At 37.2% G+C, this 27,972-nt stretch overlaps 1 protein-coding gene across 2 annotated transcripts; it reads left to right on the plus strand.

Moving 5' to 3' along the window:
• Positions 1 to 2: 2 nt before the first annotated feature.
• TGDS (TDP-glucose 4,6-dehydratase) lies at positions 3 to 27,972 on the plus strand. Of its 2 annotated transcripts, none has more exons than XM_053563863.1 (12): positions 3 to 209; positions 2,295 to 2,361; positions 3,904 to 3,972; positions 5,148 to 5,238; positions 18,568 to 18,710; positions 20,627 to 20,725; positions 21,685 to 21,744; positions 23,121 to 23,164; positions 23,760 to 23,925; positions 24,954 to 25,012; positions 25,668 to 25,765; positions 27,148 to 27,972. In XM_053563863.1, exons 1-12 carry the CDS (start codon positions 127 to 129, stop codon positions 27,231 to 27,233), a joined length of 1,065 nt encoding a protein of 354 aa, XP_053419838.1. In that variant the 5' UTR covers positions 3 to 126; the 3' UTR covers positions 27,234 to 27,972. The 2 variants fall into 2 exon arrangements, with proteins under 2 accessions (XP_053419838.1, XP_053419839.1); XM_053563864.1 differs by lacking the exon at positions 3 to 209 and adding an exon at positions 264 to 510.

Below are 27,972 nucleotides of genomic sequence, written 5' to 3' on the forward strand. Positions count from 1 at the left end.
GCAGCTGACGCTAACTGTCCCTTTAACTTAGTGGGTGGGAGAGGCGCGTCGCAAAAGGTCGCGGTGGAACTTCCCTACGGTCTTCAAACGGGTCCTTTACGGTACCAGGCACTGCTAAACTGGGAGATGTCGGCGGCTCGCTGGGAGGAAGCCTCGGGTCCTAGCCTCTTTGCGAAGCGAGTCCTGGTGACCGGGGGTGCTGGTTTCATGTACGTAATGGCGCCGCTGACCGAGCAGTGGCTCCCTAGAAATCCCAACTTATTCCCGTGGCTCTGCTTGCCTTTGACAGTCTGGGTCTAACTTTAAAGGGTCTGACATGGGGGAAGGTCCTAATGCTCAACTGAGACCTTTCTACTTTATCTCCCTGGCCTGCGAAGACGTGTTTTCTTTGAAACTGCGGCTTTGAAACGCCTACCTTCCAAAGCGGGAGCGCCGTGGCACTGTACTGTCTGCGCTCTGGTGGCCTGAGATGCTTAACCGCTAGTCAGTCCTGAGTGCGCACCCGTTACTGTAAGCTTCTCACCGACTGCTTGCCCCCCACCCCAAGCAGAGAGCACCCCCTCCTCCGCCCCACAATGCCTTTCATACAGGCTCCCCCCTTAAATGATTTTGGGATTATGGCAAAGCATTCCTTTATTCAGCAAACTTTTAAAAAGATCATTGTTGGACACCTTTTTCTCTCCCACACGCACAATCACCTAGCTTTCTTTTTCTACTTCTACAGTATATCCTTGCGGCGACCACTTCTCACCCTTCCTAGCCCATGTTGTCGTCCTCTTTTGCCTGGACTTCTGTTGTAGCCTGTGGTTGGTCATATTGCTTTTTCTCTTGTTCCCTAAAGTCTGTTTCTCACACAGAAGTCAGTTTGTTAAATAAATCAGATCATGTTAATGCATAGAATTTTGTTCCAGTGAATACCTGTTAGACATAGAATAAAGTTCACTCTTTACCATTTTTAGAAGACTTAGTGTCCTACTTTTGCAACCGGATCTCTTTTCTGTACCTGCCACACATACACTTTTAAAGTTCTGGGAACACCAGGCTAGATCCTCTTCCTGTCTGAGGCCTTAGTGCTTGCTCCCTCTCTTGTTAAGCTGATTGCAGCCCTCAATTTAGGTTTTTACTCAAGTTATCATCACCTCTTCTGAGAGGCCTTACCTGACCACCCCGTGTAAAGTAGTCCCTTTCTCAGCACACTTACCCTTACCTTAAATTATATTGCTTATTTGTGTTTACTTGCTAATTGTCTGCATCCCCACTCTAAAATGTAAACTCGATGAGGGCAAATACAGTTGTTCACTTAGCACCTGCAAGAATGCCTAGTCTAGTTTATGAAGATCTTTAGTTATTGTTGAGTGGATGATTGCAAGAGTAAGAAACAGAAAACTCCTCCTCTCAAGGGACTCCGTGTCTAGTGGAAAAAGAGGGACCATGCCTATTAGCACATTTAAAACTAGTTTGACAGTGACTTGGGAGAGGATACCAGGCTCCAGGGTTTATTTAATGAGGAGAGGAGCAAGGACATGAAAGGATGGCACTTGGATGAGAGTGCTGGTGCAGGTAGAGTGCAGCCTAGAGAAGGCTGTGAAAGGACTACCAAGTATAAATGCTGAGTTCATCATTTAGTCAAAGGTTGCCCTTACTCCTGGGAGCTCAACATTTTAAATATGTGTGATGCAATCTGGTAGATCATCTTGGTGAGAAGTGTCTCTGGTTCCCTTTTGGGGTCCTCTGAAGCCCAAGAGCCACCATGGATCTCCAATTCAGGATGGTTTCAGCTGTTATTAGTGTGGGAAACCTGGCTTCAATCTAGAACCCTCCTGAGGATTCTGGTTTACACCATCAAATTCTTGTACCAAGAGATAGCGGTTGCAGAAGTTAATATAAACATAAATAACTGAATATGCTCATACTAGTTTAATGTTTACATAATTCTATCTGTAATTTCTGAAAAGGCACATTGTATTTTCAGTACAGTTGCACTGACTAATATTCATTATATTTATCCTGCTGTACTCACACTAAAGCGTGCACAAACACATCATTTTAAACAAGTTGTTTTTCTTACACCAAGAACCAATAAATCCTCTCTTCTATGTAATCTAAAGGGAGTGTAAGACTTTGTTTATAGATGCTATTGAGAAATTTGGAGAAAAGTATGTGTATGTGCGTATTCAATGTAGTTATATTCTTTCTGTTATTTTGGAAAAATTTAAAGTTACCTTTGAATATTTTCCTAATACTCAAGCAGCTTAGGAAAACATTTAAAACTCAGACATACTTTTTTCTTATAGTGCATCACATGTGATTGTCTCTTTGGTAGAAGATTATCCAAGTTACATGATCATAAATCTAGACAAGGTGAGTTTTATAAAAATATCTTTATGCATTAAAATTACATTTCAATTTAATTACATTTTTAAGAAGAATCTCATCGTGTTCTTAGTTTAGTTTTTTATTTAGTCATGGTAGCAATTTAGGGGTCTGTATAGTCATGTGCTCAAGCTGTATTTAATCTTATATAAAATCTTTTAAAACTTCCACTTATTTTGCTATTGCAATATTTTTTTACCGTCATTCTTTCCAAATTTAGTATTTAATGTAATGTGATTACTAATCATTTTAGTTTTAGGATGCTTTATGTGATTATATAGCTGTTTGATTTTTAACTGCCACTTCTTTGAAAATATGTATTTCTTTTCAAATTAAAATGCACTTAAGTTAATTTAGTTTTGAGAATATTGCAGTAATAATTGGAGTCTCCTTGAGAATCTGAAAACCATGTTTGGTAATCACTAGATTTTTTTACTTGAAACAGAAGATGCAAAAAAGAAGAAGAAGATGCAAATGGTTACCATAATTTTATAAAACATTATAGTAAAATTGTAGGCAAAAAGTAATCCTTAAATCATATGAATTTTTGCCTGCCTTATGGCAGGGATTTTTACTATTATGAACAGGGATTTTTTTTCTTCCTATCTGTATACTGTTTAACCAGGAATTAACTGAGGAATAGGCATAATGAATTATACTATACATAACACAGATATAATTATTTTAATCACTAATTCCTTTTCTGTAAGCAATTTGAACAGTAATTTTTTTTTTTTTTTTTTTTTTTTTGAGACAGAGTCTCACTTTGTTGCTCCTGGTAGAATACCATGGCATCATAGCTCATAGCTGGGAGTACAGGCTCCTGCCACTAGGCCGGCTATTTTTAGAGACAAGATCTCCTCTGGCTCAGGCTGGTCTGGAACCTGAGAGCTCAGGCAGTCCATCTGCCTTGGCCTCCTAAGTGCTAGGATTACAGGCGTGAGCCACCAAGTGGCCAGTACCTTTTTTTTTTGAAATAGTAACTTTTTTTTTTTTTTGAGACAGAGTCTTACTCTCTGTTGCCCTAGGCTAGAGTGCTGTGCTGTCGCACCTCAAAGTTTGGGGTTCAAGTAATACTTCTGCCTCAGTCACCTGAGTAGCTTGGACTACAAGAGTGCAACAACACCTGGCTGATTTTTCTATTTTTAGAGATAGGATCTGGGTTTTGCTCAGGCTGGTCTCAAACTCCTGAGCTCTAGCCGGATTCTCTTGCCTTAGCCTCCCGGAGTGCTAGGATTGCAGGCATGAGCTACCCTACCCAGCAGGAACATTTTTTAAATTAGAAGTTTATCAAAATGATTTGAGGGTTTTTTTTTTTCCTCTTTTAAAATGGAATAAAATTACTTGTTTGGTTTCTACTTTTAAGAAGTCAGAAACTTAAAATTTATAAAAACACAGAGCAAACTTATGTTAAAAGGACATGTTCTTGTACTATAGTCATTAATATCTACGGTTTTTAAAATAATTTTATAGGAAAATCTAATATTATCACTTCTTGTGTTGCCCCTCACGATACTCTCTTACTTTAAGTTGGATTACTGTGCAAGCTTGAAGAATCTCGAAACCATTTCTAACAAACAAAACTACAAATTTATACAGGTATGAAAGTTTTCTTAAAATTACTACACTGTGCCTCTTGAGAGGTTATAATACACGTCTTTCTACTTTACTAACTGTGTGATATGGGCTTGGATCTTATTAAAGATCTTATAAAAGATTAGGTAGTTAATTTCCAGAAGTAGCCATGTGTTCTAGAGAATCCTACTTTTCAGCTGATGCCATATAAAAAGTTAACTGTGATTTTTGGTACCTTGGTAGCTCTATAAGTAGCTAATTGAATTTTCATGGTTTGTAATTTTAGGTCCTCAGTAGCTTCTTTGATAAGGCCTTCCTGGATTCAAAGTAATTGGGGTGTTACCCTGTAAAGCCAGCAGAAACCCACCACGAAGCTCATAGAGGACAGTCTTCCCCCATGAAGGTTGATTGATTCTGGAAGTCTGATCTTAAATGAGTCCACAGTATGAAACACAGGGCCAGTTCATTAATTTGCAAAGGGAAATGTTACTCCAGATGAAACTATTTCTTATTTATATACCCTTTTATAAAGTAATTCTATGGCTCTCTTTTTAACCACAAAACTTAAAAAATATACTAAGGAACCATCTCATGATTGTGTTCTTCTGTGTGAAAGTGTTCTCTTTATTACAGAAGAATTATTGAAAGTATTTTTTAGAAGAATTAAAGGTACATGTAAGCATCAAAAGTATCCTAATTTTACTTAGTTGTGGTAAAATATGTTTTCAAAAAGGTCTTTCAAATTGTTACCATTACCTTAGGGGGGTGCCTGTGGCTCAGTGGAGTAAAGGCGCCGACCCCATATGCTGGAGGTGGCAGGTTCAAGCCCAGCTCCAGCCAAAAAAAACCTGCAAAAAAAAAAAAAATTGTTACCATTACCTTAAATACATTTCAATTACAGTTATCTCAAAAAAATTTTGAGGTTGGTGATAATGTGAAAAAACTATTTCAGTACATAAGTTGGTGCTCAATAAGATACTGTTTATACTTATTTGCAAAAATATTATGAATCTAATATCTGATATCCTAGGATGCTAGAGAAATACATCATTACTATAGTTACTTAACCGCTTGGTTGAATTTTCAACATACTCTTTATTAAACTGAGCAGTGGGAGGTGGGGGTTGTTACAGTAAAAATGATTATGAATGATAGTGTTCAGTGAAACCTAACTTCTTCATGTTTGCTTTTTCATATAGGGTGACATTTGTGATTCTCACTTTGTGAAACGGCTTTTTGAAACAGAGAAAATAGATATAGTACTACATTTTGCTGCACAAACACATGTAGGTAAGTGTTGTTTTATGTTACAGTTACGATTGGCTATTTTTCCCTCTGCAGCTAATTAGCCTAAATCTAACGGTGATCGGTAGAATAAGTAGCTACAGAACTTAATACACACCTCTGAAAGAGGGTATACCATGCTATACCTGAAAAACAAGCCCATGGTCACTGTGCCATCAACATACTTGTTACTCTTGGGTCACTTTTATTAGTGTGGGTTGAAATATGTATAACCTCTCCTAAAACTTTGCGTTTAGCCAAATTCAGGGTAGTGATTGGTTCTGAAAGGGAGGAATGGGGAGATGGGCCTTCAACTGTATTTTCAATGTTTTTCTTGTTGAGTGGTGTGTACACAGATGAACATTATATAATCTATACCATTTGTACATTTGAAGTATTTTCTAATAATTTGTCTCTAATATTTTCTTGTGAAATATAACATATATTCAGAAGGATTTAGAAGTATAGTTAATAAGTAATGATAATATGACCATCCACGTAGCCATGATCTAAACAAAGATAGAGTGTTGCAGAATCCTCTAGCTTTATAAAAATTTTGATACCAAAAGAGCAAACCTTCCCACTTTATTGTTGCTCAAAAAATTATCTTTGATGATCTTTTCTAGGGTGTATTTTCTATAAAATGAATTTCTTCTGTTATCTTTACTATTCCATCATTTCTACTTTAGGTTTGCTTTACATATTTTTTAAACTTTTTGTGATATATTTAGCTTACTCATTTTTCAGCTTTTCTCTAATGTGTACATTTTAGGCTACAGATTTGCTTCTAAATATTGCTTTATCTGAATCACAAGTTTTCATGTGTGTTTTTTCTTTAGTTTTTATTTTTAAGTATTAGATTTTTTCTTTAATCCATGGATAACTTAGATGTATATGACTTAATTTTTAAACATGTATGAGTTTCCTTGTTATCTTTTTTTCCTTTTTATTGTTAAATCATAGCTGTGTACATTGGTGTAATCGCCTGTACCCATTCTAAGATGCACCATAGATGTGGCTCCCCCCATTACCCTCCCTCCACCAAAACCTCCCCCCTCCCTTCCCCTTCCTTGGCCCTTTCCCCATAGTCTTGTGCTATAGTTGGGTTATAGTCTTCATGTGAAAGCTATAATTTAGCTTCATAGTAGGGCTGAGTACATTGGATACTTTTTCTTCCATTCCTGAGATACTTTGCTAAGAAGAATATGTTCCAGCTCCATCCGTCCTTGTTATCTTTTTGTTGTTTATTTCTATCTTAATTGTATCTGATTAGATAACATCCAGTATGATTTCAGTCCTTTGTGCTACAGCTTACTTTCTCATTCAGTGTATGGTCACTTTCAGTAAAATGCTATGTGTGTATTGAAAGGAATGTTAATCTGGGAACATTGGGTTCATTGTTCTTTACATATCCATTGGGTTTGTTGGTTAATCGTGTCAAGTCTTCTGTGTATTTCTGGTGAATTGAACCATTTATGACGCGATCTTCCTTGGTGATATATACTGCTGTGAAGTCTATTTTGTTGGACATTAATATAGCTGTGCCACTTTCCTTTTGATTAGTGTTTTCATGGTGTGTCTTTTTCAGTCCTTTCATTTCCAACCTTTCCTTAGTTTTATGGTTAGCAGCTATATGTCTTATAAACGTATACTTGGATTTGGGAGTTTTTTAAAATCCATACTGGACAGTTCTTTATTTTTATGCTCAGGATTTAGTTTCTTGATATGATTGGATTTATTTCTGCCATCTTTTTGGGTGCTTTCTATTTTCCTCAGCTGTTTTGTTTAAGCTTGCTTTTTAAAACTTCTTTTATGTTATTCCTTTCTTTTTAAAAACTTTTATAATTCTTACTTTTTTAAGGACCTGACTGAGGAATTTTTCTTATTCTCTTCTTCCTGTATCAGTCTAGAATGTAGATATTCCAGGCAGCGCCTGTGGCTCAATGGGTAGAGCGCCAGCCCCAATATACCAAGGGTGGCAGGTTTGAACCCAGCCCGGCCAAACTGCAACAAAACAATAGCCGGGCATTGTGGTGGGCACCTGTAGTCCCAGCTGCTCGGGAGGCTGAGGCAGGAGAATCGCCTAAGCCCAAGAGCTGGAGGTTACTATGCCCTCTGATATTAAAAAAAAGAATTTAGATATTCTGTTTGTTTTCTTGTGTAATTAGTTTATCAAAGTATAAAGTCCGTCATAACCTTTGCCCTTTTCCCAGGTAATACACTTTAACTCCATTTGTCTATTCCCAACTCTGCTTTTATCTAGAATTTTTTTTTTTTTATTGTTAAATCATAGCTGTGTACTTTCGTGCAATCAAGGGGTACAATATGCTGGTTGCATACACAATCTGAAATATTCTCATCAAACTGTTCAACGTAGCCTTTATGACATTTTCTTAGTTATTGTATGAAGACATTTGTATTCTGCCTTTAGTAAGTTTCACCTGTACCCATTCTAAGATGCACCTTAGGTGTGGTCCCACCCATTACCCTCCCTCCACCCTAACCTACCCTCTCCCTTCTCCTTCCTTGGCCCTTTTCTCATAGTCTTGTACTATAGTTGGGTTATAGCCTTCATGTGAAAGCTATAATTTAGCTTCATAGTAGGGCTGAGTACATTGAATACTTTTTCTTCCATTCCTGAGATACTTTGCTAAGAAGAATATGTTCCAGCTTCATCCATGTAAACTTGAAAGAGGTAAAGTCTCCATCTTTCTTTAAGGCTGCATAATATTCCATGGTATACATGTACCACAATTTGCTAGTCCATTCGTGGGTCGATGGGCACTTGGGCTTCTTCCATGACTTAGCAATTATGAATTGGGCTGCAATAAACATTCTGGTACAGATGTCTTTGTTATATTGTGATTTTTGGTCTTCTGAGTATAAACCTAGTAAAGGAATTATAGGATCAAATGGCAGTTCTATTTTTAGGTCTCTAAGTATTCTCCAAACATCCTTCCAGAAGGAATGTATTAGTGTGCATTCCCCAGCAGTGCAGAAGTGTTCCCTTTTCTCCACATCCACGCCAGCATCTCTGGTCTTGGGATTTTGTTATGTGGGCTACTCTTACTGGGGTTAGGTGATATCTTAAAGTAGTTTTGATTTGCATTTCTCTGATGATTAAGGATGATGAGCTTTTTTTCATGTGTTTGTTTTCATACGTCTGTTTCCTTTAGAGAAGTTTCTCTTCAAGTCCCTTGCCCACCCTGAGATGGGATCACGTGTTCTTTTCTTGCTAATACTTTTGAGTTCTCTGTGGATTCTGGTTATTAGACCTTTATCGGAGGTATAACCTGCAAATATTTTCTCCCATTCTGAGGGCTGTCTGCTTGCTTTACTTACTACGTTCTTGGCTGTGCAGAAGCTTTTTAGTTTGATAAGGTCCCAGTAGTGTATTTTTGATACTGCTTCAATTGCCTGGGGACTCCTCCTCATAAAATATTCACCCAGGCCAATTCCTTCAAAAGTTTTCCCTGCACTTTCTTCAAGTATTTTTATAGTTTCATGTCTTAAGTTTAAATCTTTTATCCTGTGAGAGTCTATCTTAGTTAATGGTGAAAGGTGTGGGTCCAGTTTCAGTCTTTTACAGATCACCAGCCAGTTCACCCAGCACCGTTTGTTAGGGAATCTTTTTCCCACTGAATGTTTTTAATTGGCTTGTCAAAGATCAAATAATGGTAAGTAGCTGGATTCATCTCTTGGTTCTCTATTCTGTTCCAGACATCTACTTCTCTGTTTTTGTGCCACTACCATGGTGTTTTGATCACTATCGATTTATAGTACAGTCTCAGGTCTGGTAGCATGATTCCTCCTGCTATGTTTTTATTGCTGAGTAATGTTTTGGCTATTTTAGGTTTTTCTGATTCCATATAAAACGAAGTATTATTTTTTCAAGATCTTTAAAATATGACAATGGAGCTTTAATAGGAATTGCATTAAAATTATATATTGCTTTGGGTAATATAGACATTTTAACAATGTTGCTTCTTCCCAGCCATGAGCATGGTATGTTTTTCCATCTGTTAACATCTTCAGCTATTTTTTTCTTAAAGTTTCATAGTTCTCTTCGTAGAGATCTTTCATGTCCTTTCTTAGGTATTCTCCCAAATATTTCATCTTTGGCACTACTATGAAAGGAATAGAGTCCTTGACTGTTTTTTTGGCTTGGTTATTGTTGGTATATATAAAGGCTACAGATTTATGGGTGTTGATTTTGTAGCCTGAGACATTGCTGTATTCCTGGATCATTTCTAAAAGTTTTGTAGTAGAATCCCTAGTGCTTTCCAGATATACGATCATATCATCTGGGAAGAGTGAAAGTTTGATCTCTTCTGACCCTATGTGGATACCCTTGATCACCTTTTCTTCCCTAATTGCAATGTAAAACTTCCATTACAATGTTAAAGAGCAACGGAGACAATGGGCAACCTCGCCTGGTTCCTGATCTGAGTGGAAATGATTTCAATTTAACTCCATTCAATACGATATTGGCTGTGGGTTTGCTGTAGATGGCCTCTGTTAATTAAGAAATGTCCCTTCTATACCAATTTTCTTAAGTGTTCTGATCATGAAGGGATGCTGGATATTATCAAAAGCTTTTTCTGCATCAATTGAAAGAATCATATGGTCCTTATTTTTTAGTTTGTTTATGTGCTGAATTACATTTATAGATTTATGTATATTGAACCAGCCTTGAGATCCTGGGATAAATCCCACTTGGTCGTGGTGTATAATGTGTTGTTGTATTCTGTTTGTTAGGATCTTATTGAGTATTTTAGCATCAATATTCATTAGTGATATTGGTCTATAATTTTCTATTCTTGTTGGATCTTTCCCTGTTTTGGGGATCAAGGTGATGTTTGCTGCGTAGAATGTGTTGGGTAATATTCCTTCTTTTTCTATATTTTGGAAGAGGGTTAGTAATATAGGTACTAGTTCTTCTTTAAAGGTTTGGTAGAATTCTGACGTAAAGCCATCTGGTGCTGGGCTTTTCTTTTTAGGGAGATTTTGTATAGTTGATGCTGTTTCAGAACTTGATATAGACCTGTTCAACATTTCCACTTCATTCTGGCTAAGTCTTGGTAGGTGGCGTACTTTCAGGTATTGGTTGATTTCTTTCAGATTTTCATATTTCTGAGAGTAGAGTTTCTTGTAGTATTCGTTAAGGATTTTTTTAATATCTGAGGGGTCTGTTGTTATTTCATCATTACCATTTCTGATTGCTGACATTAGAGATTTTACTCTTTTTTTCCTGGTTAGGTTGGCCGAAGGTTTATCTATTTTATTGATCTTTTCCAAAAACCAACTTTTGGATTTATTGATCTGTTGTATAGTTCTTTTGTTTTCAATTTCATTTAGTTCTGCTCTGATTTTGGTTATTTCTTTTCTTCTGCTGGGTTTGGGGTTGGAGCGTTCTTCCTTCTCCAGTTGCTTGAGATGTCCCATTAAGTTATTAACTTCCTCTCTTTCTGTTTTCTTGAGGAAGGCTTGCAGTGCTATAAATTTCCCTCTTAGGACTGCCTTTGCAGTATCCCAGAGGTTCTGGTAATTCGTGTCTTGATTGTCTTGAATTTTTCTTCCAAAAATTTGGTTATTTCCATCTTAATCTCATCTATAACCCATCTATCCTTCAGCATAAGGTTGTTTAGCTTCCATGTTTTTGTATGGGTATGCAGCTTCCTGTTGTTATTGAGTTCAACTTTTATTCCACGATGGTCTGAGAAGATGCAAGGAATAATTTCTATTTTTTAAAATTTGCTAAGGTTAGATTTGTGGCCTAGGATGTGGTTGATTTTGGAGTATGTTCATGGGCTGATGGGAAGAATGTGTATTCAATTCTATTGGGGTGAATTGTTCTGTAGATGTCTGTGAAGTCCAGATGTTGAATGGTTAAGTATAATCTAAAATTTCTTTGCTTAGCTTCTTTTTGGAGGATCTATCCAGCACTGCTAAAGGGGTGTTAAAATCTCCAACTACTATGGAACTGGAGGAAATCAAGTTGCTCATGTCTGTCAGAGTTTCTCTTATAAATTGAGGTGCGTTCTGGTTGGTCCATAAATATTAATAATTGAAATCTCATCATATTGAGTATTGCCTTTAACGAATATGAAGTGTCCATCCTTATCCTTCCTTATTTCAGTTGGTTTAAAACCTATTGCATCTGCGAATAGGATTGCAACGCCTGCTTTTTTCTGCTTTCCATTTGCCTGGAGTATAGATGACTATCCCTTCACCTTGAGTCTAAATTTGTCTTTTAATGTAGGATGTGATTCTTGTATGCAGCAGATAGCTGGCTTGAGTTTTTGTATCCAGTCTGCCAACCGGTGTCTCTTTAGAGGACAATTTAAAACATTCACATTAATTGAGAATATTGATAAGCCTTTCGAGAGTCCAGTGGACATTTTTAATCCTTTTGCAACTGTGGAAGTTGGAATTTGATCAAAATTTTCTGGGTGGGTTTACTTTTGTGGTGGAGGATTACGCTGGTCTTTATGGAAGATAGGTCTGAGAATATCCTGGAGAGCTGGTTTAGTTATGGCAAATTTCTTCAACATGTGAATGTCATTAAAGTATTTAATTTCTCCGTCATAAATGAAACTCAGTTTAGCTGGCTTCAGGATCCTGGGTTGAAACTTATTTTGTTTTAGGAGATTAATAGTCAATGACCATCCTCTTCTAGCTTGAAAGGTTTCAGCAGAGAGATCTGTAGTTATTCTAATATTCTTGCCCTTGTAGGTGATGGTTTTCTTTAGTCTGGCTGCTTTCAGAATTTTCTCCTTTATATTAACTTAAGTGAAATTGATTATGATGTGTCTGGGGGATGTCTTATTTGGGTTGAGTCGTGCTGGACTTTTGAAACTGTCTGCTATTTGAATTTCAGAATCTCTTGGCATGTCTGGAAAGTTCTCCTTCATAGTCTCTTGGAGAAGAGACTTTGTGGATTGTGAAGCCACTTTGTCGCTTTCAGGGATCCCTATAAGACGAATATTGTTTTTTTCCGAATTATCTCAGAGTTCTCTGAGAGAGTGATCTGTTTTTGCCCTCCATTTCTCTTCTTCTTTGAGAGTTTGGGAGCGTTCGAAAGCTTTGTCTTCAATGTCAGAAATCCTTTCTTCTGCTTGGTCCATTCTGTTACTGAGGGATTCTACTATGTTTCTCAGATCTTTGAGGGCTGCAACTTCTTGTCTCAATGTGTCAAAATCTTTGGTCATTTGGTCTTTGAATTCGTTGAATTCTTGAGATATCTTTTGGATTACTGCTTGGAATTCTAATTCGATCTTATTTGCTATCCAGATTCTGAATTCGATTTCTGACATCTCAGCTATTTGTTTGTGTATAAGATCTTGTGCTGTGTCTGCCCCATTGATCCTTGGGGGAGTTGATCTACTCTGATTATTCATATTGCAAGAGTTTTTCTGTTGATTTCGCCTCATGATTGTTCTTCACCATTGCCTCTGGTCATCTTAAGAGTTGGGGAGGTGACTCTCCAAGATCAGACCCCAGTGGGATCACTCTAGTGTTGCTGGATCTTTGTAGGGAGTGACCCTACGTAGTTCCTTTGGAGCTGCCCCAGCCAGGGAGTTCTGGTTTTGGAAGCAGCTCCGGAGTGTAACATACCCAGATTCAGCAACAGGGCGGGATATGGTGCGAATAGTTCTGGGAGTGCCTGGCGCCTTGTGACTTTGGCACAGAGAGCTCAAGGCTCCAGCACTCTCTGGCCTGGAGAAGGGCTCTGCTCAGAGGTAGGGAGGGCTCCGGAGGGCACGTGGCTATCAGAGTCCCCGGCCAGACAAGCGGGCTGGTGTGGAGGCCGGGAGGGTACAGGAGGGAGGATGCAGGGTTGCGCATCCTTGTCAGGGTATGCAGAAGCCTGGCGGACTCCGTTCTTATGGATGTTCAGGCGGCGCCAAGCCCAGGAGTTTGAGGTTGCTATGAGCTGTGACGCCACGGCACTCTACCCAGGGTAACAGCCCAAGGCTCCAGTGTGCCAAAACCCATCTCACTGTTCCCCTGAGGGTTATGGCTGTAAGGCAGCTCAGTTCCTGCCTTTAAGCTGCTCAGTCATAGGTTACTAGCTCCCGCCTGAACTTTGCTCTGCGACCCTGAGGGCGGAGCTTGCCAGGCAGTTCTCTCACAATGGTTCCCTGCAGCGCACAGCCGAACACTATTAGCTCCATCTGGCTCAGCGGCTCAGTCTGGGGCCCAAGACAATGCCCAAAGTTCTCTGCATTGCTGCTCAAGCTCTCCCCAAGGCAGTTCAACTGAGTGCCAAGTCCAAAAACACTGAAACAGTTCACAGGTAACGCCTTTCCGGTTTGCAGTCTCACTGCTGCTTGTACTTATGGCTGCCGCCAGGGTTAGGTCAATCGAACACACGTAACCACTTGCTAGTTTTCCACTGTTTTTGTCCTCTTGGGGTCCAGAAGTCCCTTGCTGACTCCCTGTATCTTCAAAGAGATGATTATAGGCAGATCCCACCAGCCAGAGATGCCTGAAGTCTTATCTCCCCAGACTCACCGTGCCCTGTTGCAGGGAAGCTATTACTCGGTCACCATATTGGATTCTCCGACTTTATCTAGAATTTTAATTCTATCTTATTTTGTTTTTAATCCCACTCAATAGTGCTATTGTTACTTTATATAGTCAATATTTATGTATATATTGGGGGTTTGCAAATGATGATATCCTATTTATGTCATTTATTTTTCTTTTACACCTTTAATATTTACATAAAAACAAATTTCCTTATAAATTATTAGGTTATTTTGAGATTTAGTAGATACTGCAAAGCCAGTTGAAGTGTTGGCTGTTTTTATTTGCTAGATGTTAGTCTTAATAAGTTGGTTTTTTTCTTAGCATTCTTCTTCCTTTTATCTTTTTGTATCATGAATTTATAGATTTTAACACATGGAATTCTTTTCTTTTAATCAATTTCAGGTATTTTTCTTATTTATATTCAAATTGACTCACAATTAGCTAGTGAGAGCTTCTTCTAGTTATTTCTAGAGTCCTTTTGACTTAACCTTAGTAGTCTTTGACAGCCATCTTACTCTGTAGTGTGGCAGGATAATCCATCTTATCTGTAGTATTTCTTCCAAAGACCTGAAATCAGCTCTTTTTTCTTTTCTTTTTTTATTTTTTACTTATTTATGTTTTAACCAAATCAGAACATGACAGTCAGCACAGCGTACATCTCTCTTTTTTCTTTTCTTTTTTTTTTTTTTTGAGACAGAGTCTCACTTTGTCACCCTTGGTAGAGTGCCGTGGCATCATAGCTCACAGAAACGTCAAACTCTTGAGCGTAAGCGATTTTCTTGCCTCAGCCTCCCAAGTAGCTGCGACTACAGGAACCCGCCACAACACTCAGCTATTTTTTGGTTGTAGTTGTCATTGTTATTTGGCAGGCCTGGGCTGGATTCGAACCCGCCAGCTCCAGTGTACGTGGCTGGTGCCCTCACTGCTGAGCTACAGGCGCCAAGCCAGCTCTTTCTTTAAAGAGCTCTTATTCCTTTTGGTGATAAATGGTATTTAGAGACCATAATCTGGACATCAGGAGTGTTCATTACAGTGTTCATACTACTGATAGGACATTTTTCCTAGGCTTTTTCATGGTCAGAGATAGGGAGTATTTGTCTGTTTACTTAATACACACACACACATATATATACATACATATATATGTATATGCACATAGATATAGCATCATAGTGAGCTGTCCAGTTCAAATTTAGAGTTTTTAATTTAACTTCATCAGTCTTATACCTTATCTTCCCCTAAATACCTTGATTCTCAACAGCACCATCATAATTACTCATTTACTTTATTCCACAACATAACAATATAGGAATAGCAATACCAACATTATCTCTAACAATGTGATAACCGAAAAACTAAAAATATTTTGAAGACTTGCAGAGGACTTTTGTTCTTTAATACTTTTCCATGAGAAACTATTAAAACTATGCCAAATTGTTTTGTTTTAAAGTAATTTAAAATGATTGTTCTACTTGGTTATAGTAGATTCATTTTTGTCATTTTACTTTTGATTTTTAGGAATTGCTTTATTGCTGTTTATTTTTTAAGATAAGGTCTTGCTCTAATGCCCATGCATTAGGGGTGGGATCATAGTTCACTGCAACCTCAAACTCCTGGGTTCAAGTGATCTTCTTGCCTGAGCCTCCTTAGTAGCCTGGACTTCAGATGTGTGCTACCATGCATGGCTAATTTTTCTATTTTTTTTGTAGAGACAAGGCTTACTATGTTGTTCAGGATAAGAAATTGCTTTTTTTTTTTTAATTTATGTAAAATATGTATATAGTTTTAAAGTCAAATCTACCAAACAAGTAGATTGATGGGTAGACTTTTCTAAGTCTACCCAACAATCTACCAGACTTAGAAAAGTCTGCTTTGGTCCTTTCTTTTCTACTGTGTTCTACTCTTTTCCCTATAGATAATTTTATATGCTTTATTTTTATTATCTGCTCTTCCTTTTAAAATATATATGTGTATATATACGTCCTACTGCTCTTCTTACACATCACTCTCCATCTGTACGTCATAGTAGCAGACCACTGCTAGGAGGCGCTGTCGTTTCTTTTCAGTGCTTCCTTGTGCAGCGGTGCTGTCCTGGGTTGACTCCCTGCTGTTTGAACAGTGCTGCCATAGATGGCTTAGTGCCTGTGTCATTTAGTACTTTTGTCATTTGAGGCTAGGGAGAGAGATTCCTAGAGGTTGGATTGCTGGTGTTTTTGTCTGCTAGAGGTGCCACCACAAAATATCACCACTCAAGGAGTGGCTTAAAAAATAGAAATGGGGGACAGAAGTTCATCAAGCTGTCAGTGGGGTTGGTTTCTTCTGAGGCCTCTCTCCTTGAGTTACAGACGGTTACCTGTGTCTTCACATGGCCTTTTCTCTGTATGTGTGCCCTGGTTTCTCTTTGTCCAAATTTCTTCTTATAAGGACACCAGTTATATTGGATTAAGGCCCACTCTAATGACCTCCTTTTAACTTAATCACCATCAAGATCGCTATCTCTAAATATAGTTATATTCTGAGTACTGGTCTAGGGGTTAGGCTTCAATGTGAATCTTGAAGGAACACAATTCAGCCCATAATTCTGGGTGAGAGGGTGAATGTGTATGTAATTTGGCTAGATATTGCCAAATTTCCTTCTCTGGGTGTTGTAAACATTTTGCATGCTCACTCCCAATGTACCAAGTCTCTTTTCCTCCATAGCCTCCCCAACAAAATGTATTGTCAAAATTTTGAATTTTCACCAGCAGTGTTATCTCTGAGCTTTTAATTTGGGTTTTCCTTATTATAAGTGAGATTGAGCATTGTAAGTTTAAGGACCCATTTGTCAGGGTCCCACCTCAGGGGCAGGGTCCGCTAAGACCTGTTGTGCTGGCAACAACTGACTGAAGAAATATAGAGTTAGAAACAAAGGTAAAAAAAGATACAAGAGACACAGAATGGAATTAAAGGTGGGAACTCTCGGGTCCATTGCCCATTCGTGGGATTCCAGAAGTGGCACCAAGTATTTGCTCCACTCTGCTTTTATTGGAGTCTGTTTGCCCAGAGGGTAAGATGAGGGAGGAAACAACGAGGATATCAGTTGTTATTATTTAAGGGTTTGAGTAGCCTTAAGAAATCTGAAATCTGAGCCTTGTATTGGGACAGCCGCTCACATGAGATCACACACACAGATTTCTAGGGAGGTGTTAAATTCCACTAGTTCCCTGTGGGGTAAAATGCCACTGGTGTTAATCTCTGAGGAATTAGTGGGAGGGAGAAATTTTCCTTCCATCACCACCAAAGAGGATCTTCCTCTGTGATAAGGGATATGAGTGAGTTCTGTCCATGTCTCAGGGCTTGAGCTATTCCCTTGATCTCTGCCCCAGGAAATGCAAATCTCCACAATGGGTATCTGCTTTGCCTCATGTTTACTAGGCAGGAAAACAACCCAGTGAATGTATCTTTCTAGGTGTTTGCCACAGTTTCTTCTATGGCCATTTTTCCTCAGAGTGCTCACAGACCCAGCAGGGGTGTTTGTGAGCTGTATCCCCAACAGGCTAGAATTTCAAAAAAGGCAGGAAGCTTGCTAGCAATGGCTAGCTTAAATGTAAACTAGCTGACTTTTCTTTGTTCCGACACATTCAGCCTGCTTTTTAATTTTCCTCTTTTTCTGGAGGTGCTTTCCTTTGCCAAGAATGGATTCTTTGGTCCCCATTCTCCCAGCACCATTATTTCTTTGTTTAAACAATTTATGTCTTCTACCCTTTTTACTATAGAATTGCTTTTATTTATATTTTATAAGTTCTTTATAGACTGAAGATATTAACACTTTTTCTCTGATAAGTTCAGATTTTTTTTCCAGTTTGTCTTTTGTCTTTTACTTTATTTTTATAATAGTTTAGTTGTTTTGTTTTCTTTTAACCATGCAAGAATTTTTATATAGTCAAATTTGTCGTTCTCTTTCCTTATTGTTTCTGGATTGTGAGTCATGGTTAGAAGAAATTCCCCCTTCCCTAGGTATAGAGGTTCAAGTCTTTGAAAGTGAAATTTGTTTTTAAATAATTTGGTAGTGTCTGTTGCTCAGTGGGTAGGGTGCCGGCCACATATACCCAGGCTGGTGGGTTCAAACCCAGCCTGGGCCAGCTAAACAACAATGACAACTACAACAGAAAAATAGCCAGGCTGCAGCTTGGGAAAAAAAAAGTTAGGCTGCAGCATACACCTGCTCACTTTTCTCCTCTACAGGTGTTGTGGCGTACCTGTAGTCTCGGGTACTTGGGAGGCTGAGACAAGAGAATCGCTTAAGCCCAAGAGTTAGAGGTTGCTGTGAGCTGAGATACCATGGTGGTACTCTACCAAGAGCAACATAGTGAGATTTCATCTGAAAAGAAAAAAAATTAATAATTTATCCAGCATTTATTGTTTTTAGCAATAAGTTTATGTGAAAAGTCATGTCCTCTAATAGCAGAAATTAGAAGTTAAAAATTTCTTTTTTAAATGTAAGAATATTTTTAATTTGGATATGTCATTTCTTAGTTTCTTTTTTTTAGAATAAAAAAGTGTATTTTAAATTTAGCACTGATAGTCTTCTGGGTTTTAGTAATTTACATGTGATATGTATATATATATATATTATATACATAATTTAGGTTCAAAGAAATCATAAATATCAATGTATCAATGTATGTTTATTTCTAAAGCTGTTGCAATTGTGGTGAATGAAGAGAAGTAAATAATACTCTCCCTAAGCCTGAGTTCATCATTTTGGCATTTGTTTTGTCCCTTGATGGAATCATTTTGGCTTTTTACTCTTTCTTTTAGATCTTTCATTTGTACGCGCCTTTGAGTTCACCTATGTTAATGTTTATGGCACTCACGTTTTGGTAAGTGCTGCTCATGAAGCCAGAGTGGAGAAATTTATTTACGTCAGCACCGATGAAGTATATGGAGGCAGCATTGATAAGGTGAGCTTAGAATATGTACATTTCACCTACTTACTACATACCACAGTTCTCCAGAATGTTACTCCATTGTCTCTTATGTCCAAATCAAGAACAGAAGAATTTTATGCCATCCCGGATGGGGAACAACTACAGACTTATTTGTAATTTTGCAAGAGGCTAGCAGATACCATCTTTTATCCTAGTTTTATGAATGATGAGTGTTATTCCCCCAGGCCACAGCATAAATAAGTTAGGCTGCAGCATACACCTGCTTACTTTTCTCCTCTAGTCAGGAAAACACATTAGAACATTGAGAAGTGATTGTGAAATTATTGTAAAAACTATATTCTTTTTTTTAATCATTCCTAAGTAGTATACTTTTTTTTTTTTTTCAGATTAATGTGAGGGTACAAACAACTAGGTTATAATGAGTATTATACTTTTTATGCAAAAAGATAATCCATTCCTCAGACTATATTTTATATAGCCATTGTGTCCAGTGATCTCTTTTGTTTTTATTAAAGGGTCTTGCTCTGTTGCCTGGGCTACAGAGTGCAGTAGCACCTTCATATCAAGCTCACTGCAACCTCATAAACTGTGCTCAAGTGATCCTGCTGTCTCAGCCTCCCAGGTAGCTCGGACTGTAGTTGCATACCACCATGCCCAGCTAATTTTTCTGTTTTTTTAGAGCAGGGCCTCAATTCTTATTCAGGTTGGTCTTGAACTCTTGGCCTCAAGCAATTTTCCTGTCTCAGGCCCACAAAGTGCTGGAATTATAGGTGTGAGCCACTGTGTCTGGCCTCATTTTGTTTTATTTATTTTACTTTTTAATAATGTTTTTAGTTTACCAAAACACACACATAGTAGAAAAGGTCCAATAGTTCAAAAAGACTTACAATGAGAAAAAGCAGACCCTGACCACCTCTACCTGATTCCCAGTCCTGCTTCTCAGAAGCAACTATTTTCCTATCTCTTTGCAGTTTTTGAGACAGAGTCTCGCTGTGTCACCCTCAGTAGAGTGCTGTGGCATCATAGCTCACAGCAACCTCAAACTCCTAGGCTTAAGCAATTCTCTTGCCTTACCCTCCCAAGTATCTGGGACTACAGGCGCCTGCCACAACACCTGACTATTTTTTGTTGCAGTTGTCATTGTTTAGCTTGCCCGGGCCAGATTCGAACCTGCCAACCTTGGTATATGTGGCTGGCACCATAACCACTATGCTACAGGTGCTGAGCCCTCTTTGCAATTTTTATCAGGTAAACTTCTTCTTTCCTGCACTTTTGCCAACCTGCATCAGACATCAGATCTGACACAATAGCCAAAATAATTTTTAAAGTACAGAACTTCTTTTTTTTTTTTTTTTATATCAGGCTCAAAGTACAGAACTTCCATACGTGGACCACCCAAGGGACTGTAACAAACTGGTCAGCATAAGGAAGTGGGTCTACTGTACTGATATGTGCCTACTATGCATATCAGGTCTGTGAAAATTAGGTCAACTTAAGGAGGTGATCAGTGGAGGGAGGTGACCAGTATGTCGGTTCTACTGAATGAGTCAGATCCTGGCATTACTCTGCTCAAATAGCCCATCACTGTTTTCACAGTGGCCTTTGAGGTTTGTCGTGATTGGGCTCCGTCTAGCTCTGGGACCGCGTCTCCCCCCTTGTCCCTCACACCCACACTCTTGGAGTTCCTCTGGACACAGTTCTGTCCCATCCGTCTCAGGGCCTTTGCTCATGATGTTCTCCGCCTGCCTCCTGGGATCATTGGGAGCATTAAAGAAGTTACTATGTGTTCTTAGAAAAATACCAGGCACATATGGTTCCAGAAACGGTTTTTTCAATTGACATTTCAAGTTTATAGTATGTTTTTCTGGTTCTTGTACTTAGAAGGTATCCATAACACTTGTTTTCTAAATATATATTTTTAAAATTAGGAATTTGATGAATCTTCACCTAAACAACCTACAAATCCTTATGCATCATCTAAAGCAGCTGCTGAATGTTTTGTACAATCTTATTGGGAACGATACAAGGTAAAAATTGATTTCAGAAACTCTTGAAACATTGCCCTTTGGACGTAGGTGTTAAAACCCCAGGACAGCTTTAGCAAAACTTGATGTTTAGACTAGAAGACATAGATTGAGAAAAGTTGACAGTAAAGAACTTTTAAAACTGGTGTCCTATATTGTGTGGACAAAGTAGGACCTACCTGTTCCTATTAATTTATCAATAAAGGAATAATTTGAATATATATTTTTTTCCTATTTCAGTAATAGGTAGAGTTACAGCTATAGTGAAAGACCTCTTGGAATCCTATGAGTGGAGGAAGACAGAGGGAGGACAGATTCCCTTTCCTGCCGTGCGCTCTTCTCTGCATGATTCAGCTTTCTTGGCTCCTTCTGAATGGGAAGTAGACTGGCTTCTGGTGGCCCTGACAGTGTCAGTGTGGGAGCCTTACCCAGTATGAGTCATCACCTTGAATCCCCTGCATCTGGCTCCCCCCGATCTGTGTGCATTACTAGGGATGGGGTCAGAAAGGCAAGCCGTAGAATTCCTTCCGATTCTCTCTCCTTTTGTGCTCTAAGAGTATTATTCCTTTTCCCTTATATAGTAGCTCTCTTTATTTGTAAGGCTTGGTGCAATGGAGAGCATGAAATAAGTTTAACTCCTGAATGTACTTAGAGTCCTGGAGGTGGTCTCTTAAATAATTAGGTGGAAAGATACTGAGTGTTCTGCTGTCAGACTTAGGAAACTGCTTCCATCTCTAATCATCCTTCCCTTGTCACAGTAACAAGAACATTCCTCTCTGCCTTACCTGAATCCCATCGGCTTCTGTCTTTTTAGAAACCTTATATTAGAAAAAATCTCTTTGCTCTGTCTCTAAGGTGTATAGAATAGGCAAAAATGCCTATATTTCAGAACTCTGTTTATCTTTAAAATAATTGTTATTATTAGACTTTTCCAAAACTTTAATGTTGAATATTCTTTTAAGTTTCCAGTTGTTATCACGAGAAGCAGTAATGTTTATGGACCACATCAATATCCGGAAAAGGTAAATTGTACTTCTGAATTCATGATTTTTTAGTGGTTATAACTTTTCATTATTTAAAATAATTTCTCTTTCGTTATTAGTCTTAAATAATTTCCACTGTAATTATTCATAATTTTATATACTCTGTATGCTACATGCACATGCTGTCAGACTTAAGAGTTCGAAGACTCGAGTTAAGTCTCAACTTGACGTTCACCGGTGGCGTGCCCTTAGGCCCTGTGGGCATAGTCTTTAAATGGAGAGGTGATGATAATACTTAGGAACAATTTGGAAGGATCCAGTGAGATGATACATGTGAAAAGTGCCTCATACTTTTTAGATTTTAAAGTGCGGTAATACACTTCTCCACTACTGTCAGTCTTGGGTAGGATTCCCAGTTTCCAGTCAGACCATATGTCAGAATATATAGAAACTTAAAAGCTAGTTAGATAGTGATGCAGGAAGCTGTGTACATAAACTGTCTTACTTACAGCTGGTTAACTGTACCCCAGTTCATTGCTGTAGGCTTGAACGTCTTCCACAAGGCAATACAAGTAGCAAATAAAGAAATGTAGTTAAAAGGCTGAAAACACCTGCGTGTTTGGTTCTGCATCATTAAACCCAATTTTTGGTTACTGTTGGCTGCTCTGCCTGAGTGTATAGACTGGGTTTTCTGGTTACATTGATCTGTTTACCCAAAAGAAAGAGCCATGTCATGATCTGCAGCTATTAGTATCTACTTTGTTTAAGCATTCTTTGAATCTAAGAACACTGGAATTTACTTTTTATAAATTTCACAAGCACAGATAAAACAGTAAGTACAATAAGATTTCTGCCCTTACAAAATCAACACAAAAGTGAGCTTTATGATAAAAGCAACTGTTTGATGAAGACTTTTCTGAATTTTTGTTCAGGTACCTGGTCTTTATGAAACAGCAAACTATCATAGAATTCTTTTCCCTTTTTTTTTTTTATTTTGAGACAGAGTCTCACTATGTCACTCTTGGTAGAGTGCTTTGGTGTCACAGCTCACAGCAACCTCAAACTCTTGGGTTTAAGCAGTTCTCTTGCCTCAGCCTCCCAAATATCTGGGACTATAGGCGCCCACCACATTTGTTATTGTTGTCATTGTTGTTTAGCAGTCCCTGGCCTGGTTCAAACCCACCAGCCCTGGTCTATGTGGCTGGCGCCCTAACCACTGAGTTATGGGCACCGAGCCCATACAACTCTTTTTCATACCAAATACAGTAGGTTTTTTTTTCATGAGCTCCTGATGAAAAGAATTAGAAATTATCCATATGTATACTTCTTAACAATCTTTTAATTTTATCATATGTTCTAATTCATACTAATGAGTGAACTTCCTAAATCTGAAATGATATTTTAATTTTTTTTAGGTTATTCCAAAATTTATATCTTTGCTACAACACAACAGGAAATGGTATGTAATTATTTACCTTTGTATCCTTATGCTTTTCTGGTATATTAAAATATTTGATGACACTTTTGAAAATCATAAAGTCTTAAAGTTAGAGGCTACGGAATTCAGTGTCCTACCAAATTTAAGAATCCCTTCTGTGGTATAATCGTTTTTCAAATAATTATAATCTGTAATACATTTTTAGTTACTAAGATAATTTCAATTCTTAAATGATTTATCATAGAACTTTGAGTTATAGCATTAAAACTTGACATATATTTTTATATTATTTGACTTTCTCAAAGGATACATTTAATTCATAGGACTATGGATATTTCTTCAAAATAGACTTATAAAATACATATACTTGTAAAATACATATTTTACAGTGGTCACTTAAATGTTTGCCTTTTTTTCTGTTGAGTATTTTAGGAGGTTTGCAGATTAAGAACTACAGAAGATATTTAGAAAAGTTAGGAGAATTTGTATTTTTGATAAAAGATTTGTAGGGTCCTTGTTGGAATTGGCTGCTCTGGACTTCTACCCAGTCATTGCGTCCCCTAGTTTATAAGGTGCTTTTTTACACTGTTATTCTTTTTCATTTATTCTATTTAAGCTGTATTCACGGATCAGGGCTTCAAACAAGAAATTTCCTTTATGCTACTGATGTAGTAGAAGCATTTCTCACTGTCCTCAAAAAGGGGAAACCAGGTGAAATTTATAACATTGGAACCAATTTTGAAATGTCAGTTATCCAGCTTGCCAAAGAACTAATACAACTGGTAAGTATGTATTGTAAAAAGGTGGTATTTTTAAAATTGTCTATCAATTTACCTCTTTCATGTTTACATGGATGGAGCTGGAACATATTCTTCTTAGTAAAGTATCCCAAGAATGGAAGAAAAAATACCCAATGTACACAGCCCTACTATGAAACTAATTTGGGGCTCTCACATGAAAGCTATAACCCAGCTACAACTTAAGAATAGGGGGAAGTGGGAAAGGGGGGGTGTGGGTAGAGGGAGGGGAATCGGTGGGATCACACCTGTGGTGCATATTACAGGGGTATTTGCGAAACTTGGTAAATGTAGAATGTAAATGTTTTGGCACAGTAACTGAGATAACGCCGGAAAGGCTATGTTAACCACTGTGATAAAAATGTGTCAAATGGTTTATGAAGTGAGTGTATGATGCCCCATAATCATATCATTGTATACAGTTATGATTTAATAAAAAAATTAAAAAAAAAAATTGTCTATCACTAATGTAATCAAAATCAACAGTTTACCTAATTTAAAAGTAAGCAAGTAGAATATTAATAGCTACGTGTACCGTGTATGTCTTAAGTTATGTAACTCATTTAGTAATGGCTTTTCAGGAAAAGAATAAGTCATTAAATGTACCTGCCCTAGTTGTAAGACATACCTCCATTCAGAAATATAAAAGTGTGTGTCCTAGAATCAAGAAATAATGTTATATAAAATATGGTTATGGACATACATATGTATTAGGGAACATCATTTATAAATCTTAGGATTTAGTAGAAAGAGGAACTGAGTTAATAACCAAAATCCAATAAAATGTATTTTCTCCCATAGCTTATACAATGTGTAGTCTTGCCAAGCTTCAGATGGAATTTTCGTTATAAAGTACAGTATTGAAAGTGTAATTAAAATAAATGTTCAGTTTAGCTGTTTCCCCTGCTTTGAGGTGGTTGTTTTTCTTGTCTTTTTAATCACCTATTAAATACTGTTGTTATTCTCTGATCTCATTTTATAATTTCAATCAAAAGCTTTCTCCATTTTAACAGATAAAAGAGACCAATTCAGAGTCTGAAATGGAAAATTGGGTGGATTATGTTAATGATAGGTGAGTAACAAAACCTTGGGGAAAGGTTGCAAAATCTTAGGTACTTAGAAAATTTTAAAATATATAGACAACTGAAAATTAGTTTATCTCTTTTGAGTTTTCTGGTAAAACACTTCTCCTGATTATAAATGTCATACAGATTAAGTGTAGTATTCTAACTCAATAGCTGTGTGACTTGAAAGTTATTAACTCTTTCCAAGTCTGTGCTATTACACTATTTCCTCCAGTATGAAATAGAGATAATAATATCTTGGTTATAAAAGTATTTCAAAGTTTAATTATAATGTATATAAAGTACCTGACTCAGGGAGGGCTTGGCACAACAGAGTACTAAAAGTTTATGTGGATTTGCTTATTCATTTATTAAACATTTATTGAGTTTTTTCTGTGTGCCAGGCACTATACTCATTGGCACGGGTTGTGATTGAAATAAGAAAAGGATAAGCCACAGAGAAGATTAGGTACCTGGGATTATGGATGATATTTTTAAATGTGTACTGTATTTTACAAATTTTCTGCAAAAAGCCTACTGGGAATTTTTTTTTTAAAGAAAAAACTTGAATATGGTAAAGATGCGTGGATACACATTGTATCTGTTAGTATTTAAATTTGTAACTATATTCACAATGTTGTTTTACGTGTTTTGTTTTCTAAGACCTACCAACGACATGAGATACCCAATGAAGTCAGAAAAAATACATGGCTTAGGATGGAGACCTAAAGTGCCTTGGAAAGAAGGAATAAAGAAAACAAGTGTGTTATGAATTGATCATGGGGGTGGGGGTGATTTAGAAAAATTTGAAGGAAAAGTAAGTTATTTTAGAACACTATACAAATGCAGAATATTGTGATGAATCATTTGTACTTTTTCAATTGTTACATTTAATATATTTCTAGCAATAGTCCTATGTTTTCTAAACATCTTAAATTTCATAGACAGGCTTCTGATCAGTTCTCCTATATCTTATAAGCATTAATTAAACACCTATTTTATTAGGGTCAGGTGAGGTGGTTCACGCCTATAATCCTAGCACTCCAGGGGACTGAGGTGGGTGGATTGCTTGAGGTCAGGAATTGGAAAGCAGCCTGAGAAAGAGTGAGACCCTGTCTCTAGAAACTTGCTGGGTGTCCTGGCAGGTACTTGTAGTCCCAGCTACTCGGGAGGCTGAGGCAAGTGAATCACTTGAGCCCAATAGTTGGAGGTTGCTGTGAGCTATTACACTATGGCACTCTGTGGAGGGTGACAAAGTGAGACTCTGTCTCAGGAAAAACAAAAAACAAACAAAAAAAAACCTGTTTTATTGATTTTGAGGTTCACTTTTTTAACTTTCTTCACACTTCTGAAAGGTATGTTTGTTATTAATCATTGGTATCTTATAGTCTTGTAATTGCAGCTTTTTTCTTAGTGATATGTAAAATAATGGTCCATCTTAAGATCATTTAAGGTTTGATTAAATAATGATAGTTGCAGTCTTTGAAGATCTTTTTTATGTTGAAAAAAATTTATGTGCAAAAAAATCTATTAAGTACATATAAAATCTGCATATATATGTTAGAGCTCTAGAAATGTACTCATGAGAAACAATCTTGATTCAGAGCTTGAAATGCAAAATACTTGTGTTGAATATAAAACAAAAAATTAAAAATAATTAAAACTATCAGTTTTTTTTAACTAAGAACAACATAAAATAATTTCATTTATTAATGGAAGCTCACATCATCTCTCTGTGCCTCTTATGTAGTGTTACCATATTTACATTAACAGACACTGTATCAGACTTTTTTCTGTAAAATAACTTTAAAACCAGTGCCTTATTCTCCCCACCCTGAATTCCTTAAAATCAGGATGTCTTAAATATTTACACCAGTAAGTTAATATTAAAAGACTTTTGAAGTTAAAAAGAACAAAATGGTTGATTTTTAATGGGTAAGTTTTTCAGATGATAAAATGTCTTGTGTTTAATTTCATTGTTAAGTTCAAAATCAGTTGTTACATCATTAGACATCCTAGGTCTGCTGGTTAGCTTATGGGCAAGACTGTTGTTACCTAGCAAGAACTCAGTTACATACAGGTTAACTGATGCATAACTTTTTATTTTTTATAAAATAAAATTGTCTTTGTTTTTTCCTATCAGTTGAATGGTACAGAGAGAATTTTCACAACTGGAAGAATGCAGAAAAGGCATTAGAACCCTTTCCAGTACAGCCACCATTTACATAGGACAGTTTTCAGAGAAAGAAGAAAATTATCCTACCTCCACAAGTGACTGACTGAGACCAAGTGACCAAAGGAAGTGTCCTCTTTTATGTGGAATTAGATTCATGACTTTTAAATTCAAATGCAGAACATCTCAATCTTTGGAAGACTTTCAATATTAGGACAGCATTTAAATATCACACTTCTTTCAGAAACACTTTCTCCAGGAAATTAGGAAACAGTAGACACAGAAAGGCTCTCCCTTAGGAGTGGTGGGCCGGAAAGAAGCTGTCTGGTTTTGAGAACAAGGACTGGCAGTGGCTCTGGGCAAGTGGCACCTTTGCTGACTTTGAACTCAGTCAGCCTCTCAGCCTTTCCTAATGCCCAGTCTCTGAAGTTTTCATTTTTAGACAATATAGGATGAGTCGTGTGCCCTAATTCCATCTTTTTTTTAAGTTCTGATGTGCTATAATTGCTTTTAAAATGGAACAAAATAGAAGCATATCTAGTACTTTTTAACTTTGATAAATTTATAAAATTAAGTTGAATGCTTTTTAAAAGAAGGATGTAAAGTTTTTATATTTTCAAAATCATTTGTTGACCTATATATAACCTGAGTCAGAGCAATAGTTATGTATTTACTGTTTAAAATAATTTTATTTATAAATTGTCAATATCTTAATGTATTTAATGTAGAATGGGAACATTTTAGTAATAAAATGCTTTTATTTTGCTGTAGAAAAATTTAAAAATACTTCATTAT

The sequence above is a fragment of the Nycticebus coucang genome, chromosome 15, assembly GCF_027406575.1.
Source record: "Nycticebus coucang isolate mNycCou1 chromosome 15, mNycCou1.pri, whole genome shotgun sequence".
Lineage (NCBI taxonomy): Eukaryota > Metazoa > Chordata > Mammalia > Primates > Lorisidae > Nycticebus > Nycticebus coucang.

Coding starts and splice junctions, on each gene's coding strand:
- TGDS (XM_053563863.1), top strand. CDS start 127: ATGTCGGCGGCTCGCTGGGAGGAAGCCTCGGGTCCTAGCCTCTTTGCG. Junction 2,362..3,903: donor TGATCATAAATCTAGACAAG/GTGAGTTTTATA, acceptor TCTTACTTTAAG/TTGGATTACTGTGCAAGCTT. Junction 18,711..20,626: donor ATGGAGGCAGCATTGATAAG/GTGAGCTTAGAA, acceptor TTTTAAAATTAG/GAATTTGATGAATCTTCACC.